This window comes from Ovis aries, chromosome 1 (assembly GCF_016772045.2).
Source record: "Ovis aries strain OAR_USU_Benz2616 breed Rambouillet chromosome 1, ARS-UI_Ramb_v3.0, whole genome shotgun sequence".
NCBI classification, from domain to species: Eukaryota; Metazoa; Chordata; class Mammalia; order Artiodactyla; family Bovidae; genus Ovis; species Ovis aries.
In genome coordinates this window covers 90,885,015-90,906,150 of record NC_056054.1, presented here as the reverse complement: position 1 = coordinate 90,906,150, position 21,136 = coordinate 90,885,015, and the positions used below count along the sequence as shown (strand labels likewise).

At 38.1% G+C, this 21,136-nt stretch overlaps 1 protein-coding gene across 3 annotated transcripts in view; it reads right to left on the bottom strand.

Moving 5' to 3' along the window:
• The window catches only part of MAGI3 (membrane associated guanylate kinase, WW and PDZ domain containing 3), a 241,312-nt gene that overhangs the window by 89,038 nt on the left and 131,138 nt on the right, over positions 1–21,136 (bottom strand). For all 3 annotated transcript variants that reach the window (XM_060412922.1, XM_004002337.6, XM_012178938.4), the window contains exon 3: positions 7,043–7,162. In XM_060412922.1, the coding sequence (XP_060268905.1) occupies positions 7,043–7,162 (120 nt within the window). The remainder of the gene's footprint in view (positions 1–7,042; positions 7,163–21,136) is intronic.

Here is a 21,136-nt window from a genome sequence, read left to right as displayed (position 1 = left end):
TTTATTTACACATACCCAGATACTGACTTGGTGCCAGATTCTTTTCCGGTCTTCCCTTTTCCCCTCCTTAATGACATACATTTTCAGTCATATATATAATTCAAGTCCTAATTTCCTGTCTGTCCTTCCCATTCTCCCCCTGAGTTACCCTAGTGTTGGTATATGTCATTTCCAGGCATGTTATATACATCTAGGACATTTGTATATGCATATATAACACATAAATGTGCTTAGTCGCTCAGTCATGTCCAACTCTTTGTGACACCATGGACTGTAGCCTGCCAGGTTTCTATGTCAATGGGATTCTCCAGACAAGAATACTGGAGTGGGTTGCCATACCCTCCTCCCGGGGATCTTCCTAAAACAGGGATCAAACCCAGGGCTCCTGCATTGCAGATTTTTTACCATCTGAGCCACAAGGGAAGCATAACATATAAATACTACTATTTTAATAAAAGCTTCGTGGAGTGTTTATAACATTTCATATCTTTTTTTCTAAACAGTATGCTGTCCATATCCTTCTGTAACATTCTTTTTATACAACTTATTCCTATAGATACATGCAGATTCTAATCATCTATTATATAACAGCCCACTTTTATAAACAAATAAAAATAAATTTTATTAATTCCTCTAATAAAAGAAACTTTCATTCCCTTATTGTTACAAATAATCCTATAATGACTATTCTATGAAGACTTACAAGACCTTCTAGAACACCAAAAACAGATGTCCTTTTCATCACAGGGGACTGGAATGCAAAAGTAGGAAGTCAAGAGATACCTGGAGTAACAGGCAAATTTGCCCTTGGAGTACAAAATGAAGCAGGGCAAAAGCTAACAGAGTTTAGCCAAGAGAACACACTAGTCATAGCAAACACCCTCTTCCAACATAAGAGAAGACTCTATACATGGACATCACCAGATGGTCAATACTGAAATCAGATTGATTATATTCTTTGCAGCTGAAGATGGAGAAGCTCTATATAGTCAGCAAAACCCAGACCAGGAGCTGACTGTGGCTCAGATCATGAACTGCTTATTGCAAAAATCAGACTTAAATTGAAGAAAGTAGGGAAAACCACTAGACCATTCAGGTATGACCTAAATCAAAACCCTTACAATTATTCAGTGGAAGTGACAAATAGATTCAAGGGGTTAGATCTGATAGACAGAGTGCCTGAAGAACTATGGACAGAGGTTTGTGACATTGTACAAGAGGGAGTGATCAAGATCTTCCCCAAGAAAAAGAAAGGCAAAAAGGCAAAATGTTTGTCTGGAGAGCCTTACAAATAGCTGAGAAGAGAAGAGAAGCTAAAGGCAAAGGAAAAAAGGAAAGATAAATCCATCTGAATGCAGTTTCAAAGAATAGCAAGGAGAGATAAAGCTTTCCTCAGCAATCAATGCAAAGAGATAGAGGAAAACTATAGACTGAAAAGACAAGAGATGCCTTCAAGAAAATCAGAGATACCAAGGGAACATTTCATGCAAAGATGGGCACAATAAAGGACCGAAATGGTATGGACCTAATAGAAGCAGAAGATATTAAGAAGAGGTGGCAAGAATACACAGAAGAACTATACAAAAAAGATCTTCATGACCCAGATAACCACGAGGGTGTGATCACCCACCTAGAAACAGACATCCTGAAGTGTGAAGTCAAGTGGGCCTTTGGAAGCATCACTATGAACAAAGCTAGTGGAGGTGATGGATTTCTAGCTGAGCTATTTCAAATACTACAAGATGATGCTGTGAAAGTGCTGCACTCAATATGAGAGCAAATTTGGAAAACTCAGCAGTGGCCTCAGGACTGGAAAAGGTCAGTTTTCATTCCAATCCCAAAGAAAGGCAATGCCAAAGAATGCTCAAACTACTGCACAATTGCACTCATCTCAAACGCTAGCAAGGTAATGCTCAAAATTCTCGAACTGAGGCTTCAGCAGTACGTGGGCCAAGAACTTCCAGATATTCAAGCTGGATTCAGAAAAGGCAGAGGAACGACAGATCAAATTGCCAACATCGTTAGATCATAGAAAAAGCAAGAGAGTTCCAAAAAAACAATTATGTCTGCTTTATTGACTATGCTAAAGCCTTTGACTGTGGATCCCAACAAACTGTGGAAAATTCTTCAATAGATGGGAATACCAGACCATTTGACGTGCCTCCTGAGAAATCTGTATGCAGGTCAAGAAGCAACAGTTAGAACTGGACATGGAACAATGGACTAGTTCCAAATTGGTAAAGGAGTATGTCAAGGATGTATATTGTCACCCAAGCTTATTTAACTTATATGCAGAGTTCAGTTCAGTCGCTCAGTCATGTCTGACTCCTTGCAACCCCATGAACCACAGCACGCCAGGCCTCCATGTCCATCACCAACTCCCATAGTCTGCCAAAACCCATGTCCGCTGAGTTGGTGATGCCATCCAACCATCTCCTCCTCTGTCGTCCCCTTCTCCTCCTGCCCTCAATCTTTCTCAGCATCAGGGTCTTTACCAATGAGCCAGCTCTTCACATGAGGTGGCCAAAGTATTGGAGTTTCAGCTTCAACATCAGTCCTTCCAATGAACACCCAGGACTGATCTTCTTTAGGATGGACTAGTTGGATCTCCTTGCAGTCCAAGGGACTCTCAAGAGTCTTCTCCAACACCACCGTTCAAAAGCATCAATTCTTCAGTGCTCAGCTTTCTTTATAGTCCAACTTTCATATCCATACATCACCACTGGAAAACCATAGCCTTGACTAGACGGACCTTATTCGGCAAAGTAATGTCTCTGCTTTTGAATATGCTATCTAGGTTGGTCATAACTTTCCTTCCAAGGAGTAAGCGTCTTTTAATTTCATGGCTGCAGTCACCATCTGCATTTTAGAGCCCAGAAAAATAAAGTCAGCACTGATTCCACAGTTTCCATCTATCTGCCATGAAGTGATGGGACCAGATGCCATGATCTTAGTTTTCTGAATGTTGAGCTTTAAGCCAACTTTTTATGCAGAGTACCTTATGCAATATGCCATGCTGGATGAAACACAAGCTGGAATCAAGACTGCTGGGAGAAATATCAATAACCCCAGATACTCAGATGCTATCACCCTTATGGCAGAAAGTGAAGAGGAACCAAAGTGCTTCTTGATAAAAGTGAAAATTTTGGCTTAAAACCCAACATTCAAAAAACTAAGATCATGACATTCTGTCCCATCACTTCATGGCAAATTGATGGGGAAACAATGGAACAGTTACAGACTTTATTTTGGGGGGCTCCAAGATCACTGCAGATGGTGACTACAGATATGAAATTAAAAGACGCTTGCTCCTTGGAAGGAAAGCTATGACCAACCTATACAGCATATTGAAAAGCAGAGACATTACTTTGCCGAATAAGGTCCGTCTAGTCAAGGCTATCGTTTTCCAGTAGTCATGTACAACGTGAGAGTTGGACTATAAAGAAAGCTGAGTGCAGAAGAATTGATGCTTTTGAACTGTGGTGTTGGAGAAGACTCTTGAGAGTCCCTTGAACTGCAAGGAGATCTAACCAGTCAATCCTAAAGGAAATCAGTCCTGAACACTCATTAGAAGGACCGATGCTGAAGCTGAAACTCCAATACCTTGGCCACCTGCTACGAAGAGCTGACTCGTTGGAAAAGACCCTGATGCTAAGAAAGAGTGAAGGTAGGAGAAGAAGGGAGTGATGGAGGATGAGATGGCTGGATGGCATGTCCTACTCAGTGGACATAAGTTTGAACAAGCTCTGGGAGTTGTTTATAGACAGGGAAACCTGGCGCGCTGCAGTCCATGAGGTTGCAAAGAGTCAGACACGACTGAGTGACTGAACTGAATTGATAATGACTATTCAGGTACTTGTCTGCATATCCACATCGACCGGGTTTCTCTAGAGTAGGCAACCACAGAGGGAACTGCGGGGTCGGAGTTAGGTGCATCTTTGAATTTACTAGGTATTGCCAAGATGCTTTCCCAAAGGACTGTTATATCATTTTATACCCTCGCCAGTTGTCTGTGCGGATTTCCATTTACCACGATTATCAGACTTTAAAATTTCTATCAATCTGATGGGTGTGGAATGGTGGGTATCTGTTATTTCAATTTGCTTTTCCTCTTAATTGAGCACGTAGTAATTAATAATATGGAAAACGCCACTTTGTCATATACCATGTTCTTAACAGAAGAAAACATAGGAGAATATCTTTTCAATTTAAATCATTAAAGACAATGACTTCTTAAATGAAATTTCAAAGCACCAATCATAAGGAAAACAGTGGTAACTCTGATTGACAAAAGTTAAGGATTTTGGTTTAATGAAGAAACACAGAACGAGGTTATTAGGTTACAGAACGGGAGAAAATATCAATATCCAAGAAGAGATTATTATCTAATATAAATATTTACAAACAGAAATGTTATTGAGATCCCAGTTTAAAAATAAAATGGACAAAGCAAATGAATAGACAATTAGCAGAAGTTCAAAAAACAAGCATAAGAAAAGATGCTCAAACTCTCTGACTATAAGAGAAACTAAAATTAAAATGAGACACCACTTCTATAACCATCAGACTGGCAAAATTACAAGGCTGGATGGTGCCAAGTGTTGATAAGGATGTGGAATCATTACTAAAGCCACAACAACTCCCCATGGCACTGCTTGGGGAATAGAGACTGCAGAGCTACCCAAAACGACTTCATCATATTAACTATATGTTCAACTTATAACCCAACATCTGCTCTTGGATATATATGCCACAGACATTCTCACACTGGCCTGTAAGAAGACATGGATGAGGACGCTGCAGATTGATCTGTGGTGATGAGGAGTTGGAGGCAAACTGGAAGTCCGTCCAGAGGAGAAACATTAGGTAATGGATTCACAATATGGAGTACTGTGCAATGGTTACAAAACAGTGAATTACATACATTTACAGTACAACAATGTAGATGAATCTAAAAAACAGTAGTAAGTGAAAACAGTTTAAAACTAATAAGATCCAGAACATGGTCCAGATGTAAATAATAAATACATGTACATAAGACACAACACATATTTTGCAAGATCACATATAAACCAAAACATATATACATTAAACACATCAGAATGGTTGCCTATAAGAGGGAGGTGAATAAGAGAAGGCTATTTGCACAAAAATAAAAAATAAACAGCTGTCATTTTCTCTGAGAAGTCTCCACTGGCCATCTTATCTAAATTAGACATTCCTATTATTTTCTTTAAAAATCCCTTGCTTTTGTTTCCTTCATAATATCTCAATTTAGTTACCTTGTTTGTGTTCTGACTGCCTTCCCCACTAAGATATAGGATTTATGAAGTCAGTATCATTTCAGTGTTGCTCAGCACAGCACCTCTAGTCCCTCTGGTAGTGCTTGGCACAGAGTATAAAAGAAGGATCAAATAAATAATACATGAATGAGTGAGTCATGGATGCTAATCTCAGGAAGAGTGGCTAGGTCAAACTTAGCAGGCAAGAGGAAATCATTAAAGATTCTGAAGGAAAGAGAAACGACCAGAACTGCACTTGACAAGGAAGACTAGTATGGTAGCAACGAGCGGGGTGGACTGGCGAGAGGGAAGAAACTGGAACACCTGAGATCAGCTACCATAGCCAGCATGAGTCAGCGCAGGGAGCCTACGATGAGGTGATGAAAGCGTAGAGAAAGGCAGTGTGAAAGATGCTACAAAGGAAGAAAAGATTCGGCTGGTAACAGACTAGATCAAACTGCTGAGAAAAAGAAGGAAGTAAATGAAGACTTCCTGTCTTGAGCTCTTGCTAAAGCTAAAAAGAGAAATTATGAGGACTTACTCTTTTCGATAGCACAAATGCATATTTGGATATGATGAACTCATGATCAGATATTTATTGAACGTTATCTCTAGGAACTGAAGATAACATAAAGAAAGACATGACATCTGCTTTCACAGAGCTTGTGAAACAGGCCATTATAATAGCATGATAAAGCAATGATGGAGAAGTACAGGGTGCTATTGGAGTGTACAAGTTTGCCAGGGAAGAACTGTTAGATAAAGAAAAGAAAGAAGATTTAACAAAGAATCATTCAGAAGTTGAAATTAACACAATGGAGTATTACTCAGCCGTTAAAAAGAATTCATTTGAATCAGTTCTGATGAGATGGATGAAACTGGAGCCGATTATACAGAGTGAAGTAAGCCAGAAAGAAAAACACCAATACAGTATACTAACACATATATATGGAATTTAGGAAGATGGCAATGACGACCCTGTATGCAAGACAGGGAAAGAGACACAGATGTGTATAACGGACTTTTGGACTCAGAGGGAGAGGGAGAGGGTGGGATGATTTGGGAGAATGACATTCTAACATGTATACTATCATGTGAATTGAATCGCCAGTCTATGTCTGACGCAGGATGCAGCATGCTTGGGGCTGGTGCATGGGGATGACCCAGAAAGATGTTATGGGGAGGGGAGGTGGGAGGGGGGTTCATGTTTGGGAATGCATGTAAGAATTAAAGATTTTAAAATTTAAAAAATAAAAAACTAAAAAAAAAAAAAAAAAAAAGAAGTTGAAATTGATCTTAAATTAGTACTCCCTAGAATCAAGTGAGTAGAGTTATGAAAAGAAAACCAATTTTTCTGTTTTTATTATTTTCCTCTTCAAATCTACACTCTCTTTTCTCCAAGAGAGCCAAAGTATAAATAGATTTTTTAAAGGGTACAGTATTTTTATTTCCAGCCACAAACAGAACTCACAAATGCTTGAGTGAATACACTGAATGTAAATTATTATGAAATACTGCAAACTAGCTAGCTTTGATGATTTCAGTACACTGTCTACAACCAACTTTAGAATAACACAGAATGCATTTATTCCCATCTTAATTAGTAAATTAAAAGTAGCCTAATCAAAAGGAAAACCTCTCAAAGACGAACAGAAAAACTTTTTTTAAAAGTGGTATTTTACTGATCAAATTCCATTTGAAATGATTCCAATCAATCAGACAGTTTTCTGGGCTGCTGTTGTCAATATCTGGGGACATACCATCATACGTTCCACTTTCTAATAACGTTCCACTCTCTTCCAGTGCTTTGAACTGTTCAACAGAAATGAAATTATAGTCCACCCCTGGTACTTCCCCATCCCTGGGGGCCCTTGTAGTACCTAAGGAGAGAAAAAAAGAAAAAAATAGGTTGTAAAGTGCTTTTAAACTGATAAAATGTTGAAAATAATTGAAAATTCAGTTTATAGAGAACACATGGGAAACACTATTGAATATATTGTATCTAGACTAGTAAGAGAATTTGAGGCAAATTAACATTCCTAGGTCAAAGTAGGATAATACTATAGGATGAGTAAATATATTTTAATAAAATCTATGATAGCTATGAAATTCAAAATTACAAAGATTAAAATGTTAGTGTCCAAGAAAGCTTAACTTTCCAAGACTCAACAGTTAATTCTTCTTTTAAACCCTAATTCTCATGCTTCACATTTAAAGGAGAGGTAAATCCACCAAGGAAAGGCTTCAAGTTCACGGAGCTACCTTACATATTTTTCCTTCCTTAGCAGAAATGTAAACTAATACTCTACTTAGAGTTGTAAGACAATAAAAAAGAGAAACAACTTTTAAAAACTTTCAGCAATAAACTCCACTTAAAAAACCTGAACAAATATTAACCACGCAATTATTTTTAGACTCATTAATAAAGAGCTCAGAGCTTAAGGTAGGAATTCACAAAATGTAATTTTATACATATTGCTGCTTAGTCATTATTCTCTTCAAGTAATTTCAAAACATGAAGCCATAAGCAAATTGCTTAATGAAATTCACTACAGCAACTGAGCACTAAATTTCTGTCTATTAAGGAATCAATGCCAAAGTAAAATCTTTTCAGATCCAGGATATAAATTCAAGTTAAGGCAGCACTACTGTACTTTACTGAATTTCACTGAACAAGAACCAATATTTTTTTAACTGAAATTGGAAAAGTCACTTCAAATACTATAAAATACAAACAAGATATCCAGGTAGTTAGCCTGGAAACAGAGTTAGGATACTGTCCTGCCCATCCTTGGGAAGGATAAGCCCATTTCTCTATTTATGCTACCGATTTGTTAATAGCACTCCTAGCCAGAAACCTGAGACAGTAACCGTGGGCTCTTCCTTCTACTCTACACCTAGTCACCAAATATGGTTGATTCCATCTCCTAAACACCTATAGGATTTATATACTTGTCTTCATTCTCACATCCACTTAATCCAAATCAGTATCGATGGGCTGTATTGTTGGTCTCCTGAGCTCAACCCTGTCTTCATCCTAGCTACAGACCTTAACCAAACTGCAATCAATGACTTTTCTAAAACCATCTGAGCAAAAAACCTCTAAACCTCTAAACCTCTAAATGGTTCCCCCGATCCTTGATATAAAATCCAGGTTCTACCTCTCCAGCTTCTTTCTTGCCTCACCCCTTTCACATTCTAGGCTTCAGCCTTAATCCATTTTTTTTTTTCAATTCTTTTAATGTTCCTCCCACTTGCTTATTTCCAAGGCCTTTTCGAAGCCATTCTTTTCCTTGGAAGACTTCCTATATCCTTTCCCTCTTACCTCAGTTAACTCCTACTCATCCTTCAGCTTCTGACTGAGTAAGCTTCTTTAGAGAACTTTCTCATCTAGGTATGGGAATATGCAGGAACCTTATCTATTTGGTTCAGAGCAATACCCCAAGTCTCTGCACAGTGTAAATCCCATAGCAGGCAGTCAATAGAGATAGTTGTCAGATAAATTAAGTAAAATCTTATACAAATGTAATCATCACAGGCCCTGGAAATATGCTATCATATTATAAATTAATTCATGGGAACTTATTAATTGCTTTTACATTCTATTATATTTTGTAATGTGAAAAAACCCCACAATGATGATGAATGGTAATAATCTCAGAAAATAATGATTAAGCAAACATTCTAAGTAACAAAGACTGTTGCATTTCTTTATCTGTTTTACATCACAGAGGATACAAAATCTCTAAAACATAACTTCCCTTTTTAACATTTTTTTTCATATCAAATTTTTGTTTCTCATATACTGATTAAAATTACATTGTTAGAGTTCTCAAATTCACAGCTTTCAGTTCCACATTAGGTAAATGTTAATCTTAGAAAGTAAATTCAGCAATTAAATTTATGATTAGCAGCTGTGATAGATGGAAAACATGGCCATGTATTTTACACCTCCTCCTATCAAGAGATGGAGCCTGTTGCCTCACCCCTTGAATCTGAACTGGACTTATGGCTTGCTTTGAATAACTTAGTGTGATGTACAAGTTCAGGAGTCTAGACCTCTGTCTTTGCCTCTTTGGAATGGTCCCACCACCATGTACAGATGTCCAGACAAACTACTGAATGATGAGCGGGAATCCCATCCAATAAACAGCACCAAGGCCCAGATATGAGAGAGACCAGTTTAGCCCCTCTAACGCCAGCTTAGCTGCCAATGACCAGCCACATGAGTGGGTCCAGATGAACTCAGCAAACTCATGAAATCATGAGAAATCATACATGATAGTTATTTTAAGCCATTATGTTCTAGGGTAGTCTGTTATGTAGCAAAGGTTAATTGAAATATTATCTAAATAAACTATATATAAACATAATGACTATATAAAATCCAATTTAAAAGCAAATCACACTAAAGATAATACTATTTTATTAAAAAAAAAAAAAGCACTGACCCAAGAGGCAGAAGCAACGCCGCATTTTAGTCTAGGATAATCATTTGTGGTAAAATTTTGAGCAAGCACTTAAATCCCTCTGGGCTTGGTTCTCTTTCTGCAAAGTGGCACTGAGCAAGATGGCAATCATAATTCTTTCCATTAATAAACATAAAATGTGTGATTCCAGCATATATATTTCCAAGACTTACAAAGTAGCTTGAATGTTAATTCTCTTTACAAATGTATTATACATTTTCACTTCTTCCCCTTCAAATAATGTACTCTGATATACATAAAGTTTTCTACCTTCCCCTATCCAACTCCACTGCCCTCAGCACTCCCCAAAATTTACCTTTCTACTCTTGATACTCTCTATACACTTAATGTAAAGCTTTGTACATCCCCTCCAATCAACCCTGTATTGCTCCTTTTTACATAAAAATTCCTCCAGTTCTTCTCCCTCAGTGTCTAATTCCTCTCCTCTCATTTTCTCTTGAGCGCATTCCAATCAGATTACTGCCCCAACTGGTCCCACGAGACAATCTGTGCATCAGAAGTTTCCACTTTGCTTAAACCAAAGGTCAAGTGTCAGTCCCTAACCTGACAAATCAAAAACCTCTGACAAAACTGATCACTCCCTCCATTTTCTGTTTTATTCTGAAATGTACAGAAAAGTACATAAAACATATATATAAAGTTTAGTTCAGTTCAGTCGCTCAGTCATGTCCGACTCTTTGCGACCCCATGAACTGCAGCACACCAGGCCTCCCTGTCCATCACCAACTCCCAGAGATCATCCAAACTCATGTCCATCAGGTCGGTGATGCCATCCAGCCATCTCATCCTCGGTCGTCCCCTTCTCCCTGCCCCCAATCCCTCCCAGCACCAGAGTCTTTTCCAGTGAGTCAACTCTTCGCATCAGGTGGCCAAAGTATTGGACTTTCAGCTTTAGCTTCAGTCCTTCCAATGAACAGCCAGGACTGATCTCCTTTAGGATGGACTGGTTGGATCTCCTTGCTGTCCAAGGGACTCTCAAGAGTCTTCTCTAACACCACAGTTCAAAAGCATCAATTCTTTGGTGCTCAGCTTTCCTCATAGTCCAACTCTCACATCTATACATGACCACTGGAAAAACCATAGCCTTGACTAGACAGACATTTGTTGGCAAAGTAATGTCTCTGCTTTAGAATACGCTATCTAGGTCGGTCATAACTTTCCTTCCAAGGAGTAAGTGTCTTTTATTTCATGGTTGCAATCCCATGCAGAAATAAACTCTAAAAATCACCATCCGCAGTGATTTTGGAGCCCCCAAAAATAAACTCAGACACTGTTTCCACTGTTCCCCCATCTAATTCCCATGAAGTGATGGGACCAGATGCCATGATCTTCGTTTTCTGAAAGTTGAGCTTTAAGCCAACTTTTTCGCTCTCCTCTTTCATTTTCATCAAGAGGCTTTTTAGTTCCCAACTTTCTAAGGGTGGTGTCATTTGCACATCTGAGGTTATTGATATTTCTCCCGAGAATGTTGATTCCAGCTTGTGTTTCTTCCAGTCCAGCGTTTCTCATGATGTACTCTGCATAGAAGTTAAATAAGCAGGGTGATAATATACAGCCTTGATGTACTCCTTTTCCTATTTGGAACCAGTCTGTTGTTCCATGTCCAGTTCTAACTCTTGCTTCCTGACCTGCATACAGGTTTCTCAAGAGGCAGGTCAGGTGGTCTGGTATTCCCAACTCTTTCAGAATTTTCCAGTTTATTGTGATCCACGCAGTCAAGGGCTTTGGCATAGTCAATAAAGCAGAAATAGATGTTTTTTTGGAACTCTCTTGCTTTTCCCATTATCCAGTGGATGTTGGCAATTTGATCTCTGGTTCCTCTGCCTTTTCTAAAACCAGCTTGAACATCTGAAAGTTCACGGTTCACGTATTGCTGAAGCCTGGCTTGGAGAATTCTGAGCATTACTTTACTAGCATGTGAGATGAGTGCAACTGTACGGTAGTTTGGGCATTCTTTTGCATTGCCTTTCTTTGGGATTGGAATGAAAATGGACCTTTTCCAGTCCTGTGGCCACTGCTGAGTTTTCCACATTTGCTGGCATATTGAGTGCAGCACTTTCACAGCATCATCTTTCAGGATTTGAAATAGCTCCACTGGAATTTCATCACCTCCACTAGCTTTGTTTGTAGTGATGCTTTCTAAGGCCCACTTGACTTCACTTTCCAGAATGTCTGGCTCTAGGTGAGTGATCACACCATCATGATTATCCAGGTCGTGAAGATCTTTTTTGTACAGTTCTTCTGTGTATTCTTGGCACCTCTTCTTAATGTCTTCTGCTTCTGTTAGGTCCCTACCATTTCTGTTCTTTATCGAGCCCATCTTTGCATGAAATGTTCCCTTGGTATCTCTAATTTTCTTGAAGAGATCTCTAGTTTTTCCCATTCTGTTGTTTTCCTCTATTTCTTTGTATTGATCTCGGAGGAAGGCTTTCTTATCTCTCCTTGCTATTCTTTTGGAACTCTGCATTCAGATGCTTATATCTTTCCTTTTCTCCTTTGCTTTTCACTTCTCTTCTTTTCACAGCCATTTGTAAGTTTAAATAACATTTATTAGTAATAAGCAGTAACAAAGCATACTAATCCAGATGAAGAAAGAGAACATTACCAGGATGCCAAAAGCCCCCTCATGTCTCCAATCACAAATGTCTCCCTCCCTCCACCCCCAACGTGACCATCATCTTTACATTTGTGATAATAATTTTTTTTAAAAAATATTTTTAGCAACTGAGTAATGCATTTCTGAGCAACATAGCTTAGTTTTGCCTGCTTTGCAACTTGATGGGATTCGAATCATATCACATGCATCCTTTTGTGTCCACATCAATACTTATCATATTTTTAAACTTCTGCCAACATGTTAAGTATATAAAGGTATCTCATGCTGTATTTAATGTGCAACTACTTTAAAAGATTGAACATTCCTTTTCATATATTTACTAGCCATAGAGATTTCTTCTGTTGTAAAGTGGCTGCTCAGGTCTCTGTTGGGCTGCCTATCTTTTTACAAGCTGTAGTTCTTTACATTCTAAATACTACATTACTTCATCAAATCTAAGCAATCAACAGCTTCTAAAATACAGCATTATTTTAACCTAAAAAAGAACAAAAAAAACCCCTGCCAATGATAATTGAAATATTTCACGTATTGCAATATGCATTCCAATTGTTCAGTTCAGTCGCTCAGTCGTGTCCGACTCTTTGCGACCCCATGAATCGCAGCACACCAGGCCCCCCTGTACATCACCAACTCCCAGAGTTCACTCAGACTCATGTCCATCGAGTCGGTGATGCCATCTAGCCATCTCATCCTCTGTCGTCCCCTTCTCCTCCTGCCCCCAATCCCTCCCAGCATCAGAGTCTTTTCCAATGAGTCAACTCTTCTCATGAGGTGGCCAAAGTACTGGAGTTTCAGCTTCAGCATCATTCCTTCCAAAGAAATCCCAGGGTTGATCTCCTTCAGAATGGACTGGTTGGATCTCCTTGCAGTCCAAGGGACTCTCAAGAGTCTTCTCCAACACCACAGTTCAAAAGCATCAATTCTTCCACGCTCAGCCTTCTTCACAGTCCAACTCTCACATCCATACATGACTACTGGAGAAACAATAGCCTTGACTAGACGGACCTTTGTTGGCAAAGTAATGTCTCTGCTTTTCAATATTCCAATTGTAGAGAGGCTAAAATGTGAAATAATTGTGTCTCAGCACTGCAGTCTTTTGCCAGATATATGTGGTTGGGAATGGGGTGTTCTGCTACAGAAATATGCTTTGCAATATGCTTTCTTCAAATAGTGCTTTCTGCAAAATCAGACACCAAAAATAAGGAAAGCTTATGGAGAAAACAGGACAGGGTTGATCTCTCAAAGTCTACTGCAACTCAGTAAATGGAGCACTAGCAAAGCCAATAACAATCCCATAAAAACTATTAATACAATTTAGTCGATGTTATGTTCCTAACAAAAAATACTAGAGTAAATAAAATACTTCATCTTTAAAATTTTCTGTGAAAAGGTAGCTTGACAGAAAGGTACAGAGGGTTGAGGACACTGAATAATAAAGACAAGGCCAAAGGTACAATCAATAATTTTAAGATAAAGTACAAGTTCAAATTGAGAAGAGAGGCCAAATTGAGGTGAACAGGCATCATACACAGTAAAGCAAAAGCAACATTCAGCTGGGTCTGTATATTCTTTGTTTACTTGCTGCTACTTGATGATACACAAGATTGGCTACAGAAGATGAACTAAGAACCAATGTCACTTCTCAGTTCAGTGACATCATTCTCCCACCTACTTACCTGCATTATTGAAACAAATGTTGCAAAACAGAATCTTCTCTCACTCTGATTTCACCTTTTTTTCTCTTTTAAATAAACAGTCCTTTGATGACAGAAGTTTTTCATTTTAATGTAGTCGCATTTATCAATTGTTTCCTTTAGAGCTAATGGTTTTGTGTTCTGCTTTAGAAATCCTTTCCAAGGCCATGGGGGTATTCTACATTCTCTTTTAAAAAGCATTACAGCTTTGCCTTTCACACCTAGTACTTTAATGTACTAGAGCTTTTTTTTTTTTTTTCCGGTTTGATGGGAAGTAGTAGCCCAATTTCCTTTTTTCCCCTAAATGTTTATTCAACAAGATTTATTGAAAAAAATCAGTATTTTCTCCTCTAATTGGCCATGGCACTCCTGTCACAGGAATCCTATACAGAAAGGCCCATATGAGACTGAGTGTCTACATCCCATTTACCTACTGACCATCCCTGCACGTTTATCACAGTGTTGTAATTATTATACTGCTGTGATCAATCTTGAGATACAGCAGAAAAAGTTCACTTGTTTTTTTTTCTATTCATAGCCTTTCTATATAAATTCTAGAATCAGATAGGCTAAAAATGCTGAAGTTTTTATTGAATTAGATTGAATCTATTAATCAATTTGAGGAGAACTGAAATCTTTACCATATTGAGTCTTTACTCCATGAACAAGAAATCTCTGCCAAAATATTTAGGTCTTCCTTAATGTCCATTAATTTTACCTTATAGAGATCTTTACCCTTTATACTTAGAGATGAATTAGGTATTTCAACTCTTTTTATGCTATGTTTATGCTATACATGGTATTTTTCTACAAATTTTCATTTTTTAATTGTTGATAGTATGAAAGAATAAAATTATGGGAGCTGATTTGGTCACTTTACATAATTTATCTATAATAAAATTGACTGATTCTAATGGCATAATTTGCCTATAATGCAGTTCACTGATTCGTGTGATAGACTCTACGGATTTTGGGAGCCATCACCCCCAAAAGTCTCCCTGCGCCCTTCTGCAGTCTCCCACCCTATGGCAGCCACTGACCTGCTGTCACTATAGTTCTGCCTTTAATAGACGCTCACACAAATGAAATCACACATTAATCTTGATTTCAGTAGTGGTTTGTGTCTGGCTTCTTTCACTTTGCATGATGCTTTTAAGATTCATCCAGTTTGTTGTTCAATATCCTTTTATTACTGAGGGGTATTCCAATTCCACTGTATAGATACACCAAAATTTGATTATGCATTCACCACCGGTGGACATTCAGGCTGTTTCCAGATTTTAGATACTATATAAAAACCTGTTGTACAAGTCTTTGTATAGATTTACATTTAAATTTATGTTGGGTTAATGCCTAAGAGTAGAGTTGCTGGGTCATATGATAAGTGTATGCTTAACTTTCTAAGAAAAAGTCTGAAGTAGACATACTACTTTGCATTCCCACAAACAATATATAAGAGCTATAGCTGTTTTACATTACTGTTTCCATGTAGGAATTCCTTTCTGGAGCTTCCTGACAGATTTACTTTTTCTAAATCCCAAGAAAAATGAGTTGAAAGGGAAAATGAAGAGGAAAAATATATACTTCTACTGTGAGAATTAAAGCTTAATAATGTAACATAGAGATGCTACTGGTTTGAAAGAATCTATTGATATCAATTGAAAGCAAGAGCAGGAAACACTGAAAGCAGAATGAAATGTCACAGCTGACATTTCCAGGGACTAGGACAAAAGCATAGGGGAGAGCAGCAGTCACAATCTATCCATCAGTCTTACCTGCAGCTGTTCCCATGCTGCAAGTGTGGGGTCAGGGCTCTGATGATAATAGTGGGTTGTTCTTACAAATATAACACTGAAGGCCAGATAAGACCCTAAATTGGCAGCTTCAACATGATTCGGTGTAATGTTTTTAACATTGGGCAGGGCATCTGAATGTTACCTGAACACTATTCAACAATGTTCCTGATATTTTCCTCCATTTGATATTTGCTACAAGTTGCAGAGCTTTGTAAATAAGAGAAGTGCAAGAAGTGAATGCTGTTGTAGAACACTTCAGCCTGAAATCAGAAACTAATCTACAATCTGAGGTAAAAGCAACATAGACTTCAGTGGCAAAAACAATCGGGGCAAGAAAACAAGTACTCTCAGCATTAAAAAAGGAAACAAGCTTATATGAATGATCAGTGCAAAATGAAATATTTTTTCCTACCTCTGAATATTTGTTACCAAAGATGAAGGCGATCAGATAATGCAACTGATACTTTATGTGCTTCAAATTTTCATTTCAGGAGTGCAAAATTCAAATCTTAAATATGTGTACTAGTATCTTTCAAACTTTTAGATGATTTTTATTTGGCATTTATTTTGTGTTAGTGTTCATTCTTTTAAGACTTTTTTGGTTAGCAAATGCCTGTATCAGGCTGAGACCATTTAAAAATGTTATCAAAATCTTGTTATATTAATTTTTAATAATATTAAACCATTTGATTTCCTGCTGTCATTTTCTCTCTTTAAGCACTTGGTACACTCAGGAGAAACCATCCCACACCTCAGTGTTCAGAGCCATTATTACTGCTCTAATGGTCAAGTGTAGCAGTCACTAGGGTTCGCAAGCTATTTGGCTCAACTGGTACTTCGTCACAATCAGCCACAGGTTATACTAAGATTAAACGACGACATCACTTGTCACAAATTATCAGCAACCTGCTTCCCGCGGGAAGGAATTTGCCTCTGTGCTCAAGCCCGAGCACACATCCCAAAGCAATCTTAAAACCCCTTCTTGGAGCATCTGTCTCCTGGGACTGCTACCAGTACCAATCCTGTAACAGCCAGGGTCCAAGCAGGAGGAAGAAACTAGATGGTAACTGGAACAAGGACAGCCTAACGCAAAGAATTGTTAACTATTTATAAAGAGTTAACTAAGGCGGAAGGAAAGAGAATTCTAAAGAGTATCATCCTAGAGTTGAACAAGAATACCCAAGTAAGGAAAAAACTTGGAAGAAAGAGATGCTCTCAAAGTCTGAGATTCAGACCTTTTTGGAGAAGGTGCATAGCAGCCCACTGGATGGTAGAGAAGTTTGCTGGGTTGCCTTGGGACAGAGCTGGTTCACTATCAGTGAGTTGAGGCTAGTGGGCAGGGTCTGCTGGAGTACCAATAAAATTCACCAGCAAACTGCTTTGAGTGGAAGGGACATGCAGCAGGGTGTTTTGGACTTACTAGAAAATCAGCTGGGAAACTGGCTGGGCTTGCTGGAAACCCACTGGAAAAATATTTGCAAGAGATTTTGCTGAAATCTGGGGAGCCTGCTGGGTTCCCCACAGAACTCATCAGGAAACTGTGAAGAACTCAGCTGGCACATTGGTGGAATTTATGAAGCCACCTATGTGAGCCTGTTCCTGGACTCACTGCTGGGACTCCCCCTCCTCCTACCCCTCACTCCCCTCCCTACCCCACCCATGTGTACCACTGAACTTGCCCCTGGGTAGCTGATTGCTAGAGTGCTGCTGAAACTGAGTATCTTTTGGCAGGCAGAAGCAAAAAGAAAAAGGCACACTGAAGCCAGGAAAAGAAGACTTTTTTCCTCCAGTATCCTTCCTACACCTTCTACTGATAAAGCTCAACGTTGTTCCAGATGGTAAGGAGAAAATGTGACAACATCGTAAGTAGGCAAAAAGAGTAGATTTGAAGCCAAGAGGCTGTGAGTAATAAACTGGCAGACTAGTTTTCTGAGAGATTACATCATGAACTCAAGTTGAATTTTTGTCAAATGTTTTTTCAGCACCTATGGAGAAGATCATATGGCTTTTCTAATCTTCACATGTTACACCAACCTTGCATTCCTGGGACAAATCTCACTTGGTCAAAATGTGTTATCCTTTTTCTATATTACCATGTACTGATTTGCTAAAATAAAGGATTTCGAGCCTATGTTCATGAAAAATTTTGGTCTAATACTCTTAATGTTTTCATCTGGCTTTAGAATCAGGATAATGCTCAGATCATGGAGTGAGATTGGGAAATGTTCTAATTTTCAGAAGAAGCTGTATAGAATTGGCATTATTTCTTCTTTAAATATTTGGAACAATTTACCAGTACCATCTGGGCCTGAAGTTTTCTCTACGGGAAAATTAAAAACTACAAATTTCATTTCTTTAATAGATACAAGGCTGTTCAGTTCTTCTATTTCTTCCTGAGTGAGCATTGGTAATTTTTATCTTCCAAGGGATTTATACATTTCATATGAATTGTTGAGTTTACTGGCATAAGTAGTTTAGGAAATTCCTTATTATTCACTTAACCTCTGTAGGATTTTCAGTGGTACTCTCTCTCATTCCCAATAATGTTTATCACTTCTATTAATCTTTAAGAAGCAGCTCTGACTCTCACAGATTTCTCTCTATTGTTTCTCTATTTTCTAGTTTATTGATTTCTGCTTTTTATTATTTCCTTCCTGCTACTTAATTTGGGTTTACTTTGCTCTTAAGGTAGAAATTTAGATTATTGATAGAGATCTTTATTATTTTCTAATATAAGTATTCATTACTATAAATTTCCCTCTAAATACTGCTCTAGCAACACCCCACAAATGGATATACTGCAGTGAAATGTGTGATACTTTGTAATTTTTCCTGTGGCTTATTCTTTAACTCACAAGTCAGTCAGAAGTGTAGCAATTTAATTTCCAAATATTTGGAGATTTTCTATATATCTTTCTGTAAATGATTTCTAATTTAACTCCATTAGGATCAGAGAACATATTTTACATGACTGAAATCCTCTTAAATGTACTGAATCTTGTTTAATGGTCCAGAATATGATCTATATTTGTATATGTCCCTTGTGCACTAAAGAATGTATAATCTTGTGTTGTTTGATGGCATGCTCTAACAAGTAACAGTTAGGTCAAGTTGGCTGAAAGTGTTATTCATGTTATAATCTCGTTGATTTTTTGCTTACTTTTCCTAAAGCAGGTACTGATATCTTGAATGTAATTATGAAGTTTTCCATTTTAGTTCTCATTCTGATATCATTTCCATTCCATCTGAAGAATTTTCTTTACTATTTTTTATAGTACAAGTCTACTGGAGAAAAATCCCCTCATCCTTTTTTTTGTCTCAAAAATTTATTTTTTTTTATTTTTAAGAATATTTTTACTGTATACACATCTAGGTTGGCATCTTTTTCCTTCCAGCATTTTGAAGATAACATTTGATTGGCTTCCAGCTTGTACTGTTTCTGTTGATATCTGTAGTCAATCTACATTCCCTTGAATGATCTCTTTTTCTGTCTGCCTTTCATATTTTCTCTTTATCACTGGTTTTCAGCAATTAGATTACCATGTACACTGACTTTTTTTTTTTAATGTTTCTACTGCTTGAGGTTTGTTTATACTCTTAGATCTACTGGTTTATAGTTTTCACTGAACCTGGAATGCATGGACATGAGAGTTGCACTGTGAGGAAAGCTAAGCGCCGAAGAATTGATGCTTTTGAACTGTGGTGTTGGAGAAGACTCTTGAGAGTCCCTTGGACTGCAAGGAGATCCAACTAGTCCATTCTGAAGCAGATCAACCCTGGGTGTTCTTTGGAAGGAATGATGCTAAAGCTGAAAGTCCAGTACTTTGGCCACCTCATGTGAAGAGTTGACTCATTGGAAAAGACTCTGATGCTGGGAGGGATTAGGGGCAGGAGGAGAAGGGGATGACAGAGGATGAGATGGCTGCATGGCATCACCGACTTGATGGATGTGAGTTTGAGTGAACTCCAGGAGATGGTGATGGATAGGGAGGCCTGGTGTGCTGCGATTCATGGGGTCGCAGAGAGTCGGACACGACTGAGCAACTGAACTGAACTGAACCTGGAAACATTTCGGCCACTATTTTTTCAAGTATTTGTTCTGCTTCCCCCACTTTGGCTTGATAGCATGCCGTAGGTTGGTATGAAGAGATCAGTTACAGTCCTGTTCTGTCTGTAATCCAAGGTCTGAAAACAGATGTTATAGATATCTTGCCCAATTATTTACGATAAGAGGGTAGACCCAGTATGAGGAGGTGCTTTGTGGCAAAAGTAGAACTGTCCCTGTCTCTCTCACTGTTTGATTGCTTTTTAAAAGTTCACTTTTGTATTCTGTTTTCTCTCCATGTTTCTGTTTGATTAATTTATAGTGTTATGTCTTCCAGTTCACCAATCTTTTCTGTTGCAGTTTCTAATCTGCTACGTTAAACTCATCCAGTGAGTTTTTGAAGTTCCATATAGTTCCTTTTAAAAATGTGTATCTTGTTTTCTCTTCATTCTGTTCATTTTGTCCTTTAAATCCTTGAGCATATTTATGAGACAACTTTAAAATTTTTGATATGGTCATTATCTGCGTCATTTCTGTGTTTTTTTTTTTCTTTAATCAGCTCACTTTTCTTTTAATTATGGGTCACATTTTTTTTGTTTTTATGCCTAGTAATTTTTTATTAGACACTAGACATTAGGAATATGATGTTATTCAGTGTCTAGATTTTTTTTGTCTTCCTTTAAAAAGTTCTTATCTTTCCCCCTTTCCCTCCCTCTCTTCCTTTATTTTTGCTAACTAGATAAGTTACATGCATATTCACTTGATCCTTTTGGGACTTTTTAAATTACACTTTGTTAAAGTGGGTCTGAATCTATGGGCTCTTTAACACTACTAGTAAGCCATGACCCTTATGGAGTCTCTCCACGCAGCTTGGTTAGAACTCAAATTACTCTGGGCCCTGTGTAAGCTCTGGGAATTGTTAACCTTCCAGCTCACAGAGAGTTCTTCGCCTGCTTTGTGAAGTCACGTTCTCAGCTTAGTATTCAGCAATAAATCGAAGAAGGCACATATGCAGTTTGCCTGAGCTTTCTTTATATCTCTTCCTCTCTGATACCCAGCCCTGCAAATTCCTAACATCTCAGAATTCTTGAACACATTATTTCTGTACCCTTAACTCAGAGTCTGCTAAACTCAGCCGAGGCTCTTCCTCCATGGGTTATAGCCTCAAAAGTGCCTCCAAGAAGAAAGCTGACGAAATTACAGGATGCTTTT